This window comes from Scylla paramamosain, unplaced genomic scaffold (genome assembly GCF_035594125.1).
Source record: "Scylla paramamosain isolate STU-SP2022 unplaced genomic scaffold, ASM3559412v1 Contig78, whole genome shotgun sequence".
Taxonomy (NCBI): domain Eukaryota; kingdom Metazoa; phylum Arthropoda; class Malacostraca; order Decapoda; family Portunidae; genus Scylla; species Scylla paramamosain.
The window spans coordinates 298,560-317,500 of NW_026973743.1; the positions used below are offsets into that span (position 1 = coordinate 298,560).

General features: G+C 37.6%; 1 protein-coding gene across 2 annotated transcripts in view; it reads right to left on the minus strand.

The window, feature by feature from the left end:
• LOC135098734 (calcium-dependent secretion activator-like) overlaps positions 1-18,941 on the minus strand; it is a 152,590-nt gene that overhangs the window by 49,725 nt on the left and 83,924 nt on the right. For both annotated transcript variants that reach the window (XM_064001125.1, XM_064001126.1), the window contains exon 5: positions 3,797-3,918. In XM_064001125.1, the coding sequence (XP_063857195.1) occupies positions 3,797-3,918 (122 nt within the window). The remainder of the gene's footprint in view (positions 1-3,796; positions 3,919-18,941) is intronic.

Consider the following 18,941-nt stretch of genomic DNA (forward strand, 5'->3'; position numbering starts at 1 on the left):
AGCTGCAATCTCCAAACTACCCTCCTACAGCTTCTATCCTTCTCTCTGTAACTTCATCTCAAGTTTCCTTTCTGACACCACTGTGTGAAGTCACCTTGTTAAGGTGGTGAGGCTTGAAGCATGGTCAGTACCACCTTCTTTAATGACTCACCTGTCACTGGATGGTTTTGTATCTGTCAGCTCTGTGGACTCAGTGCTCCCCTTTGGCACCATATGACTGCAATGTTGCTGAGTATTCCCTTTCCTTTAATCAATGAAAATCCTTTCTGACAATTCTACTGCTGCTGTGGTAGATAGTTACTCTTCTTATAAGCTTATTAACGGTGGTGTTCCTCAGGGTTTTGTCCTGTCAGCCACTTTCTATTAATCATTAATGTTAAGTCAAACTTACTGTCTTGTCCACTCCTACACTGATGATACCACTTGGCACTTTTCCATGGCTTCTTTGATCTTTCTTAATTTTTTTATCAAGGCAGAACAAACTTGGTGTTGTTAAGTACCTCAAACACTCAATTCCTATGTCTATGAACTCAAACTCAACACAAGCTTCCAGAGAAGTATACCCTCTTCTTCAATGACACTCAACAGTCTTCTTCTACAGTGATCATCCTCAGTCTGTTATTTACAAATAATCTAAATTGGAAACTTCACATCTCATCTCTTGCTAAAACAACTTCTATGAAGTTAGGTATTCTGAGTGATCTGCCCATTTTTCTCACTCTCCTGGCTGCTAACTCTTACCTGCCCAAGTATGGTGTACACTTCACATATGTTTAAGGGAGGGTTCCACTCATAGTACTTTTTTGAACAGGATGGAATGTCTTATCAACTCCTCTCCTCTAACTAACTGTCTTCAGCCTCTCTCTCTCTTTGCCACAATGTTATGTATCTTGCTACCTTCTACCACTATTTTCATGTCGACTGCTCTTTTGATTTTGTTGACTGCATACCTCCCCTCCTCCCATGGCCTTGTTGCACAAGACTTTCTGTTTTCTCTCACCCATATTCTGTTTCTGTATCTTCCCATTCCTATGACTTGAATTCTTTCAAGACCAATGTTTCAAGACACTTCTCTTCCAATTTTAGATAATCCTTTTGAATATTTCCCTTAGGGACTGGCATGTCAGTGGCCTTTTTTCTTAATTTTCTGAATCCCTTGGCCACTCTTATATAAAAAATAAGTATATAATAAATAAATAAATAAATAAATAATAAAAGGCACAAGTTATGTACCATGAGTGTTCTGTTGTGTCCACTCTTTAGATAAATTTCTTACCATTTCAAAACTTGCAGCATCACAAAACAGGCATTAAAAGAAAAAAATAAAAGATTTACAGTGAGCACAGTATTAAACATCAGCAGCACCACCCTTTTGTTTAACGTCCTTATTACAATAAAGAAAATAAAAAATAAAGGGAAAATGTATACACATAAATAAACCATACTAAAAATTTTAAGACTTCTATGCAAATATAAGATGTGGTATAGCTGTAGTTCTTGGGAGCATAAAGGTCCCAAAAATTATCTTGGAACCCAATGATTATTGTGGTGCCAGTGTACATATGTTTATAAGGCAATATATTTTGTACATATGTTTATAAGGCAATATATTTTGTCCTTCTGGTTGATCAGGGGTTCCATCCCTGGGAAAAGCTCTCAAGGCCAGACTTTTTTTCACCTACAAATAAATCTCTCATTATTTCAGTGAATAGTCCAAAGGAGACATTACACTGGTAGTAGAGGTAAAGATTCCCATCAAATAACACCATGTTTTTGTAAGTATATCTGGGCAAAGTTTGCCCCTCATTCTTTATCTAAAGATCAGTCAAATACAAAGTGAAGTCTAATGTTTTATGGTACAGGTTGACATTAAAAAATCAGGCCATCAATAATTCAGTTCCTTCAGATTTCTGCATGAATTTCAGAGCACATTTTCAAATTTACACCATGAATTGATCTAAACAGAGAGAGCAATTTGTGTTGTGACCAGGAGTATAAAATTATCTTGGGGGCCTGATAATCATTATGGACTCAAAATCCAAGGCACTGTCCTTCTGTTCTCCTGGTCAGGGAATCAATCCCTAGCTACAAGCTCTCATGGCTAAAGATTTATCCCACTTTCAAATTAATTTCTGTGTTTCTAAAGATTGTTCAATGGAGGCATTACACAGCTACTCTGCTATAGCATTAATACTTGCCTTGACAGATCAAAACTCACAGTGAACAAAATAAGTGATGAAGCATGTCCCCAATTTTCATATACTGCCTCAAAATTTCATTAGTAGCAAGATACCTCCCCTTTAAGCATAAATTACAGCCTACCTTCTCCTGGGTTTACTTTTACAAAATTTCCACAAGCAAGTGAAATCCATTTTTTTACACATCACCAAGGTAAGAACTTCTCAAACATTAGTGGGGGTGATCACCTAATGATCCTGCACCCTTATCTTAACGATTTGAGTACTTTTTGATGAGGTTTTGATATGGTGAATCCCCATACTTTCAGATAACATTCCCATGATTGTTCTGCATGTCTGGTAACTTCCTTGGCCTTGTGATACTGGCTGCCACTGTGCATGAAGACAGAGGCAATAGAAATATGATATGACTACAAGATTTTCTTCTCCAGTATCTTCAAATGCCAATGTGTACCCAAAGTAGTTTTACAAAGAGGGAAATACAGACTCCCATGATCCTCCAGACAGAATAATAAAGATTCATTATCTTGATGGTATAGGGGAACTCATGCTTATTCCTCTTAGCAGAGCAATGAACTTCAATTCTTCTTTCCTCCAAATTGTTTCTCATGCTGTAGTTTAGAGATGAGAGAAAACTTGTAAGGCAGCTGGAACAGCCATGTGATGGTCAACCTGCTTTGATTTCCTTTACTGGGATATTTTCTTCCCTTAGAGCAAACAGATGGAATTTCTTTATATGATACCTCTATGATTCAGATGTAAATATACATATAATAGTGTGGTAACAAAGAATGAGAAAACAGTAACTGGTATGATCTGGCTGAGGAACAAAATACAATCAATGTTGAATCCCAAGGCACAATGAACTCCTTGCAGGCTCTCAACCACACCAAATACTATGTCAAGCCTGTCAAATGTCACTAAATTTTCTCATTTCCAAGTGAATGAATACTGGGGTACTAAATGAAGCCACATTTCTACATATACAATAAACATGACTTCTGTCATTACTTACTGTACCCACTGTATATAATAACTTAAAAAGACTATGTTTAAAAACTTGTTCATCATTTTACCAACCACTTAAAAAAGACAACATTATATAAAGAAAAAAATATATCTATATTAGTATAAAAAAGGCAACTTAAGAAGCCAGGGTAAGAATTCATTACCCCTAAACTGTGACTGGTAGGGCCTGAGGCCTGAGATGCTACGACATCATCTTGACAAATGTTTAAGTTACAACCAATCTTATTTGATGATGAAGATAAGAACATGAAATCATAATACAATATGAGATTTATCTCCTTCATTAATTCCTATGCAAAGATTACTTTTGCTCCTTTGTCTTTCCAAGGAGTGCTAACCAAGATGTTTTAACTTATTCTGCACAGTATTTCAGTTCATAGACAAATGATACTACCAACATCTATATCCCTTCTCTGAATTCTGCAAGATAAAAGAATAGATTATGACATTATATAGGTAAGTATGAATTACTAGCATGTTTCTATTATCTACCTAACACATCAAAGGAACAATTAGCAAAATGATTTATAATGGTTCTTTATGGAGATATATTTTATGACATCTCTTACATTGGTTTTGATGCCTCTGCTTGGTCAGTCTGAAGCTTTTCTCCACCCTCCACCTCCATCGTGCAGTAAACTATTCTGTTTGGTGGTAGATGTTTGATCTCCCGCACCTCCATCACCAGCACCTGCCCAGAGAAAAGTTAATTAAGCATTGATGATACAATGCATTCAATAACACTAACACACAAAAGAGTCTTATACATCTATGAGACCTGCCTTTAAAATTTTCAACAAATTTTGATATATATGTTTGTACTTGCATGTACAAACATGTAAGTTTGCAATATAAGTTTTAAACTTATTAATGATGCTGCATGCACACCTGAACTAATTTAATTTTGTATTAATAAACAATTACCTACATATCTATTAATTAATCACCTATCTAATTATCTATAAATGATGGAAATTTATTTACCTATCCATCTAAATATCTATTGAGGAGATGCATTTACAACGCTCACTAAATCTATGCACCTCTGGAGTTTAACTGAATGACGCAAGTTCATTAAATATCACAGTACTTCCGTGATAAACCTATAAATCACAGATCAAAGTTTGACTGTCATGATATTAATAATGTGATAATACTTGCCTTCAAAAATCATCTATTTGTATGACATAATATGTCATACTTACTCATTGTAATCAAGATATGATATTTTGTTTTATATATAATTTATGTACTAGAGAATGGTAATATATTATATTACCATTCTCTAGTACATAAATTATATATAAAACAAAATATCATATCTTGATTACAATGAGTAAGCCAAAAAATCTTATTTTAGCAGTAAAACTTGTGATCCACATCTATATAGACTTAAAAATATTATATGCCATGACTTTCAAGACAAAATATTAAATATACAAAATTAAGAAAAAATATTCTGAGAATGGTAACTTGCAAATATGGCAAAGTAGTTTGCATTGTTACAGGAAACAAAATTGTCAGTTACATAATGAGAACAAGTTCCATTCAGAAGTCATGAGTCAATTAATTTTTGGTCCTCAATTGCTTACAGATTATATAAAATGAAAATTAAGGAAAAGATATTTGGTTATGGCAATTGTGAAGTTTGAATGAAGTGTCATATTTGTAGATCTGATGAAAATCTAATTCAAACTAGGATTGTATATTCCATTTGCAAGTACCTGTTTATATAAAAACAAAAGCCTAGCAGTCTTGCAATTAGCATACTTGTCTCACAAATGCAATCTTGGGCTGAAGTTCCTGGCTAGATACAGATAATTTTACTTTATTTTCTTTGATACATAGCATAGAATTAACATAGATCAAATTTTAAAAGTTGTGACCTCTTTACGTGTGTATAGTACTACTGAAGCAAAAGGCTTGCAGTTTTGTCCTATATGCTAAAGGAGCTTGTATTTATATAACTGCAGTGAATAGGACATTAGATGAATTTATATCATCTGCTTTCGTTTAGCTTGCTTAAAGAAAAAATTCATCATACCTGGAACTAATATCATCTCCAATTTCTTTTAAATATCAAACCTACCTGATAAGGTAAACCTCTCAACAGGAAATAAATAATTAGTTTTTAAAAGCCATACAGTATCCATATGCCTTTGATATTCCATTATTTCCTATTAAAAGATTTCATCTATTCATTTGTTATATAGCTTTCTTTACTTCCTCTACTTATCACTATTTGAACTTATCTAATCTTCCTTTGTATCCCATCTGCTTAAAACATAATAAGAGACTGGCTATAGACACATTCTCTTTATTTCTTTCCATGAAAAATTCATCATGTAGTCATGTAGGTGACTAGACCATGGCAGCATAATTCAGTCTTAATCTTCCTTATGCAACTATCAATTCTCTCCTAGAATTTTTCAATTCATGTAATGTCCATGTTTGTCAAAAACTTATAATTTTTTTCAATATTCACATGTGTTAGAGGATTTGTATGCATGTGTTTATCTCACTGTTGTAGTGTACAAGACCTATGCTACATTTATATAGTTCTGTTTCTGTATTTATTAGTTAAGGTTTTCCTTCTATTATGTGAATCCCTTGTTCATATTATCTCTTATAGACTATTTCAAATATCTGCTTTTCTTTGAGGAAGCTGCGAACATAATGCAAGATCATAAAAAAAATTAAGAGAATAAGAGAAGGTGCAAAAATCCAGAAGTGTGGAAGTTCCTACCTATTTCCACCTATAACCTAACTATATCCACCTATAACCCTTAGTCATAAGGTTATCTAATATCTACCTATATCCACCTATAACCTACCTGTATCTACCTATAACCCTTAGTCATAAGGTTATCTAATATCTTTTAAAGCTCCCAACAGACTCAAACATAATAATCTTATTACTATTAAATTTATGCCAGTCATTTACCACTTTATTAAAAAAAAAAAAAAAATCTTATTTCTTTTCAAATCTATCTTTATCAAACTTGAGCACATTACTTTAAGTTACTAACACTGAAGATTTTGCCTACAATATCTTTATCATATCTCTCATGTCACTTGAAATGCAACAGAAAGACTACAAACTACATAGGTTACAAGGTAAAACTGGGAAAAACACATGAGAGAGAGAGAGAGAGAGAGAGAGAGAGAGAGAGAGAGAGAGAGAGAGAGAGAGAGAGAGAGAGAGAGAGAGAGAGAGAGAGAGAGAGAGAGAGAGAGAGAGAGAGAGAGAGAGAGAGAGAGAGTTGGGAAAATGGTTAGATTAGATGGACGACATGCATATGTAGGAAAAATGAGATTGGGATAGGATGGGGGAAGAAAGGTCATTCAGGAAGGACATCAGAAAGATAGAGGAAGAGAAGAAAGATGGAGAAATGCAGCATGGCAAGTGTGTGAAGCAGAGACAGAACAGGACAATGTGCACTGGAGAGACAGGAACATTGCAGGATGGACAGAGGGTTGGAGAGAACATCAGGTGAGAATGGGTGAGGCACATGTAATCAATACATAATTGGGTAAGGTAGTCTACTGTCTATTCCTGTAAAATAGATAAACCAAAGATAGACAGGATTTAATGATGTGCAGTTTGTTAATAATTACATTACTAATAATTTAACAGTTCCAACCTGGGTGTGCCCATTTTCAGAGTTAGATTCCTTGGCACTAATTTTAATTTATCACTTACAGCCAGCTGTTTTGTTTATGTTCAGGGTAATACAGCATTCATACAAATATTGCTTATTTTTAGCTTATACATATAATATATATATATATATATATATATATATATATATATATATATATATATATATATATATATATATATATATATATATATATATATATATATATATATATATATATATATATATATATATATATATGCTTGTGAGAAGGGCTTGTCCATATGGAATTTTATGTCACAGAGGACAGCTTAGACATGTAAATAGACACACAGTAGTTACAGCATTCTTTTATTCTTTGTTACATTTTGATAAACACAATCTCATCTTCAGGCTATCAACTAAAACCAGGTAAAAATTATTAAACCACTAAAAACACACTTATCTTATGAAGAGAGGGAGGAAGCTACAGTCCTTTGCTGATAACCCAGCCAGCCATTCGCCTACAGAAAGAGCTCAGAGTTCGTACTAACCAATCATTGGGTAGAACTGAGACCACTCATACATCACACACTGGGACAGTGAGGTCACAACCCCTTGGGTTACATCCCATACCTACTTGCTACTAGGTGAACAGGGGTTACAGATTAACAGATTGCCTTGTCGCATCCAGGACTTGAACCTAGACCTTCTCAGCTGTGAGCCAAGTGTGCTAACCACTACACTACACAATGTGTGTATCCATATGTTGGTGTACAGGAGATAAGGTGCTACTAGGTGAACAGGGGTTACAGATTAACAGATTGCCTAGCCGCACCCAGGACTTGAACCTAGACCTTTTCAGCTGAGAGCCACATGTGCTAACCACTACACTACACAATGTGTGTATCCACTTCAAGGGAAGTGCTTTTAGTGTTTATATGGTTTTTACCTGTTTTTAATTGATAGCTTGAAGATGGGATTGATTGTTTTTTTCCAAAAATGTAACAAAGAATGAAGGAATGCTGCCACTACTGTGTGTGTATGCTCTCTCTCTCTCTCTCTCTCTCTCTCTCTCTCTCTCTCTCTCTCTCTCTCTCTCTCTCTCTCTCTCTCTGTATATATATATATATATATATATATATATATATATATATATATATATATATATATATATATATATATATATATATATATATATATATATATATACAGTGGGAAATGTTTAAATGTTATGATCACCTTCAGTTTGGCAGTAAGTGGGTTACTCTTTTCTGTGTCACTCTGTAAGACTTCCCTCACTAAATCAGTGATAAAGGGAATGAATACCTTTGTGGTCTAAACAGTATCTTCTAATAAGTTCCATGTCAATAAGTTCATTCATTGCATCCATTCTGGATAAATAATTTCTGAGCTAGAGATGTTGTGAAACGGCCATCTTGGCTGTGGGAGCATCTGTCAAAAGCCACTAAGACAGTCTGCACAGATTGAATGATTAACTGTTTGAGTTTATTGCCATAAATAGGTTTTACAATACATATGTACAATGAACATTTGTGGCATTAGTCTGTTGAGCATTTGCTCCCTAGAGGACAGAAGATAAACATACCTTATTGCAGTATGGCGAGTGCAGCAATACATCTTAATCATACCCTAAATATTCCTTAGTGATATGTGAACATACCTAGGATATCTAATTATTCATAAGAAAATCATATCCTAACAGTAAAACATGCATAAATTTGTCTCAAATTTTGCCTCTGTAAATCATACAAATATTTTTTTTTATTTAACTTTAAATATATTGAAATTATTTAATTGTTTTCACATCACATGGAAATCCATTCCAGCATTGTGGCCCTACATGATGTATGGAGAATTTATATAGTATTGTACATGACTGAGATAAAATCAAATCAATATTATTTCCCCTTGTGCCTTGACCATGATGAAAAACCTTAAATATTCTTGTATTGTGGTCGCTGTTATTTAAATCAATAAAAATACTAAGTAGCATAAAATACTTCTTGACTAAATCAAATTTTAACATCCATAGTTTGTTAAACAGCACATCAGTGGATCGTATTTTCTTTCAAAGCAAACTGTTCTGATCAGTTTCTTTTGAGATACAAAAACATTTCTTATAAATATAGGCCAAGAACATACCGATATAGCAACACAATAGGCAATATAGGGATAACAAAGGGGATAATAAATACTCTGTAATACCTTGATAGTAAGGTTGCGACTAACCTATATATAATTCCACATGTTTTTGATAAATTTGTGCAAACAGACTGTATATGATCCTTCCAAATTAAATTTTTATCTATAATAACACCTAATAATTTAGTACTAGTAATTTGTTGTAGTTCACACCCTCTTAAAGATACTGAACCAAAATAAAAAAAAATAAAAAAACGATTTTGAAATAGTATATAACTAGTCTTTTTAATGTTAACAGATAAATCTGCCAAGACCCAACTTGATATCTTTTCTAATTCACTATTCACTTTTGTATGTAACTAATCTAATGTTTTATCTGTCATGAGGAGATTAGTGTCATCTAGGAACTGATTAATCCATTATACACTGACTCCTATGAGGAAAGTAGTTTGGTTTCTGAATATTTTAGATTTTAAATGGCATTCAGGAACAAATTAAGTTCAAGAAACGAGGTTCCATTGTATGTAAACAAGGTGTTCCAAAAGGAAAGTCATATATGACTTGAAAGATCAAGTCATTTTAAGTGGGACACATTCTTTGGTCAAATGGTCTTAATACCATGGTTTAGAAATTACAGGGCATTTTATTATGTATGCACTAAGAGTTGGTGAGAAGGAGTGGGGAGAGGGCAGCAAAGGTGGACATTGGCACCATAAGGATGCTATTTCATTACACATCAACGTTTTCATAAATAAAGATATAATTGAATTCAAGAACGCAATGTATCATTGTAGTAAATAATAGCTAAAAAAAACATCACATGCCATATGGCAACAGTGACCAGCTGGACATTGTGGGATGGCCTGCGTGCAGCTACTTGCTACTGATGCACATCCATATTCAAATGCCCTATAATTTCTAAACTATAGTATTAACAGCATTCAACTACAGAATATTTCCAACTTAGAATGACTTGATCTTTCATTTCTGAGAATATGTAACATCCTGTGAGTGAATATATATATATATATATATATATATATATATATATATATATATATATATATATATATATATATATATATATATATATATATATATATATATATATATATATATATATATATATATATATATATATATATATATATATATATATATATATATATATATATATATATATATATATATATATATATATATATACACACTAACAGAATTACCTGGCATTGCCTGGGTAAAATATAAGTTTATTACAATAAGTTAGTGGTTTGCCCAGCAAGACAATCATGCAATTTTCGTTTACAGCAGCTAGGGTACACAATAATGAACATGATTCATTCCAAAGTAGTGTTCGTTATGGCAAATGTGCACTATGGCAAATGAAGAACCTATGGGAAAAAATTAACTGAATCCAGGAAACCAGAAAATAATTTTAAAAAATTCCACATTTAAAAAAAAATATATCAAAATGAACACATTTGCACTGCTACATTTGAGATAACACAAGAAATACATACAGTACCCTCCCAAGTTTTGCACTTAGTCCTAAATTCTTACCATCCTGAGTTTCATGCATTATCACCACAAGTTTCACATTGCTTCAAGTATCAGTCACATTTACCTACTGTCTGCATCATGTGCATATATATATATATATATATATATATATATATATATATATATATATATATATATATATATATATATATATATATATATACAGTAAACTCCCGAAAAGTTGGAACCGTCTCTCTCTCTCTCTCTCTCTCTCTCTCTCTCTCTCTCTCTCTCTATTTCTTCTCCTTTTGACCTTTTCCAGAGAACTATTTCACCTCTCTCCACCACAGGAGCAACTGGAATAAGTCACGAATACTCTCTCCTCTAAGATCTGGCTTCTTCCAGATTCTGGTGTCCTGTAGGGCCTTATAATACAGGTCCTCCCTGTTATATGATTCATCATTATACTATAATTTGCTTTCACAGTCATTCTTCTTTGCTACTCTTTGCTCACTGTGTGATCAGTTATGCTTTGTTTTTTACAATCACCCTAGTGTGCACTCACTCTCTCCAAACACAAGTGTAGTGGCATTTGTTTGGGTGAACGATCATAGCGCCACAATACTCCAGCTGCTAGTGTTTCCTGCACTCTCATTGTGTTCGCCAGCTGTGTTGTGTTTGGAAGTGCCCGGGATTTACCAGAGATATACGACATCAGTGACTTTATATTGTCAACCATGGCTTCCAAATGCCTTGCTGGCTCCAATGACTGCCCTATCAAAGCCGAGAAAGCAAGAAGAAACATCAATCTTGAGACAAAATTGGTGATTCTGATGCAGCATGTTGGAGAAGGGGTGAATGTCATTGCACAATTGCTTGGTTTGGCTCAGTCATCTGTCTCCACTGTCTTCAAGAATGCTGCCAACATCAGGAAAGCAGGTGAAGCTTGCACTAATATCCCTTAGCCTAGGAGGGGACATTAAGGCAAGGGGTCCTCCAGCATAAGGGGGGGGGCAATATGGACTTGACACTACAGTGAAAGTACAAAAATTATTTTAATTTAATTTTATTTTATTGCTTTATTCTTGTTTATCTTATTTTTGTAACATGTTTTATTAATTTAGGCAATAACTGTATTTACATACAATATCCCTCCCTAAATATGCCTTTACCTTGACTCACTCAGCACCACATCTATGCTCTCTGAAATTTCACTGGCTACTGATTGAACAAAGAGAGATGGGGACCCACACCACCAGGAAGAGAAACACAGGCCAGAACATGTGATGGGGGTGGGGGGGGGGAAGAGAGGCCTGCCTCCTGCCCATTGGATGCTCTATGCACTCATCGCTCTCTCACTCTCTCTGATCACTTATGTTTCAAAAACTCTAGACATTTGGGGGCTGGGTGAAAACAAACTACATCATGAGGAACATCAACTCTTCACCTGCTCACCCATGCAGTCTTAACTCTCAAAAAGGACTGGAAAGGGGGAAATTGGGTTGGGGAGAAACACTTAAATTTAAACTGTAACTTCCTGGCTCATTCCTCTACCTGTCAGGGCCATGTCCGCATCCCATGCTCCCCCCCCTGTCCCTCTCTCTTCCTCTCTGTTCAGTCCATTACTATTTGTGCAGCACATAACACACCCTCTCCCAAACAATGAAATTTGGAAGTCTTATGACTTATTAAATTTTGGTATAAAGGTGACAATATTTAAGTCCTGGCCTGGGGCAAACAATTGGCCATGACACTGTTGGCCCCTTTAATGTGCCTGACATTGAGATTATCACAGATGGGCATTATAGCGATAAATTATCATGATAATTTATCACAATAACGATATCGGGTTATCATTTATCCAATAATTATTCCTCCTGCATTATCAATTCATTGGTATCACCAATACTTTTGGTTCCAAACTAGCAATAATCAATAATTTTATTTTTTGGAATATGAGGATATTGAAGTTTTGAACTTTTGAAATCAAATATAGTTATTTTATTTAAAACAGTACTTTTCATTGCTGAAGAGACAAGATAAACATTGTATTTGAATTTTTCTAAGATTTTTCTAAATTTCAAAGATAAAGATAAAAATAAAGATTTGGATTTATTGATTTTTTATTTAGGATATTGATATTTTCATCGCTTGTATCGGAACTTTGGATATATTGATTTATCGGTTATTGGGTGATGAATCTATTCTGAGTTATCACTAATAAGGTTATCATTATCAATTTAATGGTTATTGTGATAATTTTTTTCATTATTGTGCCTAGCTATAGAGATCGTGCTCCCTCAGCAGCAGCGGCAGACCCCACCAGGTGAGTCTCACATTTTTATATTTGAAGCAGTTTAGAAATTGCAAGGGACTGTGATCTGAGAAAATAGTTACCTTGGGCTCATAGGCAGGCATATAAACTTCAAAATGCTGCTGTGCCAAAATTATACAAAGGAGCTCTTGTTCAATGAATGAATTTTCACAACTTCTGAGTTGTGGTGAACTTCTCAGACAAACAGCAAACGGGATGATTGACTTGATTATCATCTGGCTGTATCAGTACAAGCTGGCATTGACAGCTAAGGCAAAGGGCCTTGAAAAATCAGGTGCCCTTAACACAGGTAGGCTGCACAGCACAGATTTTTCTTCACAAAGGACCCTTGCACTCTCCTGTCTAATTCCAGCAGTCTCCCTTCTATAGGAGGTCTGTTAAGGGGACCAGTAAGGTAGAATACCCAGGAACAAACTAATAGCAGTATCCGATTACCCTGAGGATCCTCTGGAGAATTCAACGATAGGTCAGGGTGGGAAACCACCTGATCACCTCCACTTTGGCCTTAGGAGGGGTAACATAAACTTGACCCACAACATATCCCAAATATTGGACTTGGGCCTTAATGAAGTCACACTTATCAAGAATGACTACTAAGCCAGCCTCCTGCAGATGCACAAACAGAGCCTCCACATTATTAAGGTGGTCATACCAGTTAGTGTCACAGATCATCACATTTTTAATATAAATGACAGTGTGGCACACCTTCTACTACTATGTCCATCAATTGCTAGAAATGGGCCAGGACATTTTTGAGGCCATAAAGGATGACCTGGCTCTGATACACAGCACCATTTGCCACAAAGCTAGCAATGTCTTTGGCCCAGTCAGTCAGGGGGACTTGCCAATAGCCCTTGACATGATCAATTTTCATTATGAAGGTGGCTGCCCTAATTCAGTCCACAGAATCATCTATCCTAAGAAGGTGATAAGTGTCAACCTAAGACAGAGAATTTACCTTTCTGAAATCTAAACAAAACCTAACCTGGTCATCAGGGTTAGGCTGGAGGGTGATAGGAGAACTCCACTTTTTTTTTTTTTTTTTTTTTTTTTTTTTTATGTAGGAAGGATACTGGCCAAGGGCAACAAAAATCTAATAAAAAAAATGCCCACTGAAATGCCAGTCCCTAAAAGGGTCAAAGCAGTGGTCAAAAATTGGTGGATAAGTGTCTTGAAACCTCCCTCTTGAAGGAATTCAAGTCATAGGAAGGTGGAAATACAGAAGCAGGCAAGGAGTTCCAGAGTTTACCAGAGAAAGGGATGAATGATTGAGAATACTGGTTAACTCTTGCGTTAGAGAGGTGGACAGAATAGGAGTGAGAGAAAGAAGAAAGTCTTGTGCAGCGAGGCCGCGGAAGGAGGGGAGGCATGCAGTTAGCAAGATCAGAAGAGCAGTTAGCATGAAAATAGCGGTAGAAGACAGCAAGAGATGCAACATTGCGGCGGTGAGAGAGAGGCTGAAGACAGTCAGTTAGAGGAGAGGAGTTGATGAGACGAAAAGCTTTTGATTCCACCCTGTCTAGAACAGCAGTATGAGTGGAACCCCCCCAGACATGTGAAGCATACTCCATACATGGACGGATAAGGCCCTTGTACAGAGTTAGCAGCTGGGGGGGTGAGAAAAACTGGCGGAGACGTCTCAGAACACCTAACTTCATAGAAGCCGTTTTAGCTAGAGATGAGATGTGAAGTTTCCAGTTCAGATTATAAGTAAAGGACAGACCGAGGATGTTCAGTGTAGAAGAGGGGGACAGTTGAGTGTCATTGAAGAAGAGGGGATAGTTGTCTGGAAGATTGTGTCGAGTTGATAGATGGAGGAATTGAGTTTTTGAGGCATTGAACAATACCAAGTTTGCTCTGCCCCAATCAGAAATTTTAGAAAGATCAGAAGTCAGGCGTTCTGTGGCTTCCCTGCGTGATATGTTTACCTCCTGAAGGGTTGGACGTCTATGAAAAGACGTGGAAAAGTGCAGGGTGGTATCATCAGCATAGGAGTGGATAGGACAAGAAGTTTGGTTTAGAAGATCATTAATGAATAATAAGAAGAGAGTGGGTGACAGGACAGAACCCTGAGGAACACCACAGTTAATAGATTTAGGAGAAGAACAGTGACCGTCTACCACAGCAGCAATAGAACGGTCAGAAAGGAAACTTGAGATGAAGTTACAGAGAGAAGGATAGAAACCGTAGGAGGGTAGTTTGGAAATCAAAGCTTTGTGCCAGACTCTATCAAAGGCTTTTGATATGTCCAAGGCAACAGCAAAAGTTTCACCAAAGTCTCTAAAAGAGGATGACCAAGACTCAGTAAGGAAAGCCAGAAGATCACCAGTAGAGCGTCCTTGACGGAACCCATACTGGCGATCAGATAGAAGGTTGTGAAGTGATAGATGTTTAAGAATCTTCCTGTTGAGGATAGATTCAAAAACTTTAGATAAGCAGGAAATTAAAGCAATAGGACGGTAGTTTGAGGGATTAGAGCGGTCACCCTTTTTAGGAACAGGTTGAATGTAGGCAAACTTCCAGCAAGAAGGAAAGGTAGATGTTGACAGACAGAGCTGAAAGAGTTTGACTAGGCAAGGTGCAAGCACGGAGGCACAGTTTCGGAGAACAATAGGAGGGACCCCATCAGGTCCATAAGCCTTCTGAGGGTTTAGGCCAGCGAGGGCATGGAAAACATCATTACGAAGAATTTTAATACGAGGCATGAAGTAGTCAGAGGGTGGAGGAGAGGGAGGAACAAACCCTGAATCATCCAAGGTAGAGTTTTTAGCAAAGGTTTGAGCAAAGAGTTCAGCTTTAGAAATAGATGTGATAGCAGTGGTGCCATCTGGTTGAAGTAGAGGAGGGAAAGAAGAAGAAGCAAAGTTATTGGAGATATTTTTGGCTAGATGCCAGAAATCACGAGGGGAGTTAGATCTTGAAAGGTTTTGACATTTTCTGTTAATGAAGGAGTTTTTGGCTAGTTGGAGAACAGACTTGGCATGGTTCCGGGCAGAAATATAAAGTGCATGAGATTCTGGTGAAGGAAGGCTTAAGTACCTTTTGTGGGCCACCTCTCTATCATGTATAGCACTTCAACAAGCTGTGTTAAACCAAGGTTTAGAAGGTTTAGGATGAGAAAAAGAGTGAGGAATGTACGCCTCCATGCCAGACACTATCACCTCTGTTATGCGCTCAGCACACAAAGACGGGTCTCTGACACGGAAGCAGTAGTCATTCCAAGGAAAATCAGCAAAATACCGCCTCAGGTCCCCCCAACTAGCAGAGGCAAAACGCCAGAGGCACCTTCGCTTAGGGGGATCCTGAGGAGGGATTGGAGTGATAGGACAAGATAAAGATATGAGATTGTGATCGGAGGAGCCCAACGGAGAAGAAAGGGTGACAGCATAAGCAGAAGGATTAGAGGTCAGGAAAAGGTCAAGAATGTTGGGCGTATCTCCAAGACGGTCAGGAATACGAGTAGGGTGTTGCACCAATTGCTCTAGGTCATGGAGGATAGCAAAGTTGTAGGCTAGTTCACCAGGATGGTCAGTGAAGGGAGAGGAAAGCCAAAGCTGGTGGTGAACATTGAAGTCTCCAAGAATGGAGATCTCTGCAAAAGGGAAGAGGGTCAGAATGTGCTCCACTTTGGAAGTTAAGTAGTCAAAGAATTTCTTATAGTCAGAGGAGTTAGGAGAGAGGTATACAGCACAGATAAATTTAGTATGAGAATGACTCTGTAGTCGAAGCCAGATGGTGGAAAACTCGGAAGATTCAAGAGCGTGGGCACGAGAGCAGGTTAAGTCATTGCGCACATAAACGCAGCATCCAGCTTTGGATCGAAAATGAGGATAGAGAAAGTAGGAGGGAACAGAAAAGGGGCTACTGTCAGTTGCCTCAGACACCTGAGTTTCAGTGAGGAAAAGAAGATGAGGTTTAGAAGAGGAGAGGTGGTGTTCTACAGATTGAAAATTAGATCTTAGACCGCGAATGTTGCAGAAGTTAATGAAGAAAAAGTTGAGGGGGGTGTCAAGACACTTACGGTCGTCGACGGAAAGGCAGTCCGACCTGGGGACATTTATGGTCCCCTCCCCAGATGGGGACTCCGAGGCTGGTGTAGGAGTCGCCATGATTTTAAAATTTTTTGAGTGAAGGGTGTGTGTGTTATTAGGTGCTTGTAGTTTTGTGTGGAGGAAGAGAGTTGTCTTTAGAGGGCAGGCTGTGACTACCCCCTTGTGTTGTGAGACACAAAGGGAAACGTTCAGTGAGGTCACAGCTGGGTTTAATGATAAGTTCACAGCACCCCCTGAACAGTGCTTTAGACCTCACTTACAATAGGTCCATTTGATTAGACCATTATCCAGTATGTACTTCAAATCCTCCTCCAGCAGCTGTTGTTTATGGGGATTTACATGATAGGGAGCCAGTTTGACAGGGGCAGCAACCTCTATATCATGTTCAACAATTGCCATTTTCCCCGGGACACTGCTGAAGACCGAGGGGTATTTTCCGAAACAGCCTAACATCTCACATTGGCACCCTGGACCCAAGTGACTTAGTTTTTCTTTTAGGAGCTGGGCACTATTCTGCTCCCATTACTCTACAGGCACAGTCTGCTCGGGACAAAAATTATCAGGTTCTTTTCCATCATTTCCCAGAAATAAAACTAAAGGCACCTCTTCCATAGCTGAAACTAAAGGGGTTGGCTGGCTATTCTTATAGTAATAAGAATAGCCAGAGCTGAGTCCACTTCTGCCGATCAAGAGCAGCAACCACATAATCCAATTCACCCGCTCGCTTCTCTACTAAGTAGGGACTGCTGTAGCATGCAGCCAGCAGCTATCCTTGGACCAGGAGCAACACCAGCACCTCATCCCTTGAGTGAAACTCCAGTACTTGACCTTCCAGTCATAGTACACCTTCATGTTCTTCTGAGCCTGGCCCAGGTGCGACTGAGCCAACTTGAGAGTTTTCAGCAGATGTTCCTGTGTACATATCACCATTCCCAATAAGGATTCCGGCAAGCCCGAACTGGGACAGTGCACACAGTCACTGAAAATGAGCTGATTTGGAAAGAACCCCAACGACTTAGTAGGTGCCTCTTGCACAACAAACATCACATACAGGACTGCCTCATCCATCCCAATCCTTATATCCTCATCATGGTCTACACAGAAGGCCCTCAACATGGCTCCTTGTGACTGAGGGAGGTAGTCACCAAGGAGAACATGCCTAATCCCCCACTCAGTCATTGTTTGAGCAAACAATTTCAAAATGAAACTAGTCCCTTGGTCTGACTGTATCTCAGAAGGCAGTATAAAATAGATAAAGAAGCTTAACAAGGCCCTAGAAGGTGGAAGATGACCCACTATATCAGTAAGAACCCTGTTGAAGGGAGGGGCAACTGCCAGGATGGGGTGGAGAGGTGCCACCAGTGGCATTTCATTTGGCTTGCCCACCACTTGACAAGTGTGGCAGCACCTAAATACAGTAGCAACACTACCAGCCATGCTAGGCCACCAGAAATTTTTCTGCAGTCTCTCCACTGTCTTTCAAATTCCAAAGTGCCCAGCCATTGGGCCCTCATGTGCCAGTAGCACCAGTGCTTGTCTAAACTTAGAAGGCACTATAACTTGGAGTAACTCTCCTCTGCCCACCTCTCTCCACTGGCAATACAAAATTTTATTCAACAATACAAACTCCTTCTGACCTTTCACCTTTTCACTACACTCATCCACCATGACAAACTTCCTGTCCCTCTGCTACTCCTCAATTAATTCACCAGGCTCAACTTCATCAAGATCCTTTGGAACAACAGGGTCAGGTGGCAGTGGCAAAGCTGACACTCTAGTCCCCTGCAAATCCACCCTTAAATATACAGAAATATCCCTCCCTAAATATGCCTTCACCTGGACTCACTCAGCACCACATCTATGCTCTCTGAATTTTCACTAGCTGCTGCTTGAGCAAAAAGAGAAGGGGATCCATGCCACCAGGAGGATGCACACAAGCCAGAACATATGATGGGGGAGAAGAGGGAAGGGGGTGTGAGAGACCTGCTTCTAGCCTGCTGGATGCTCTAAGCACACATTGCTCTCTCACTCTCTCTGATCA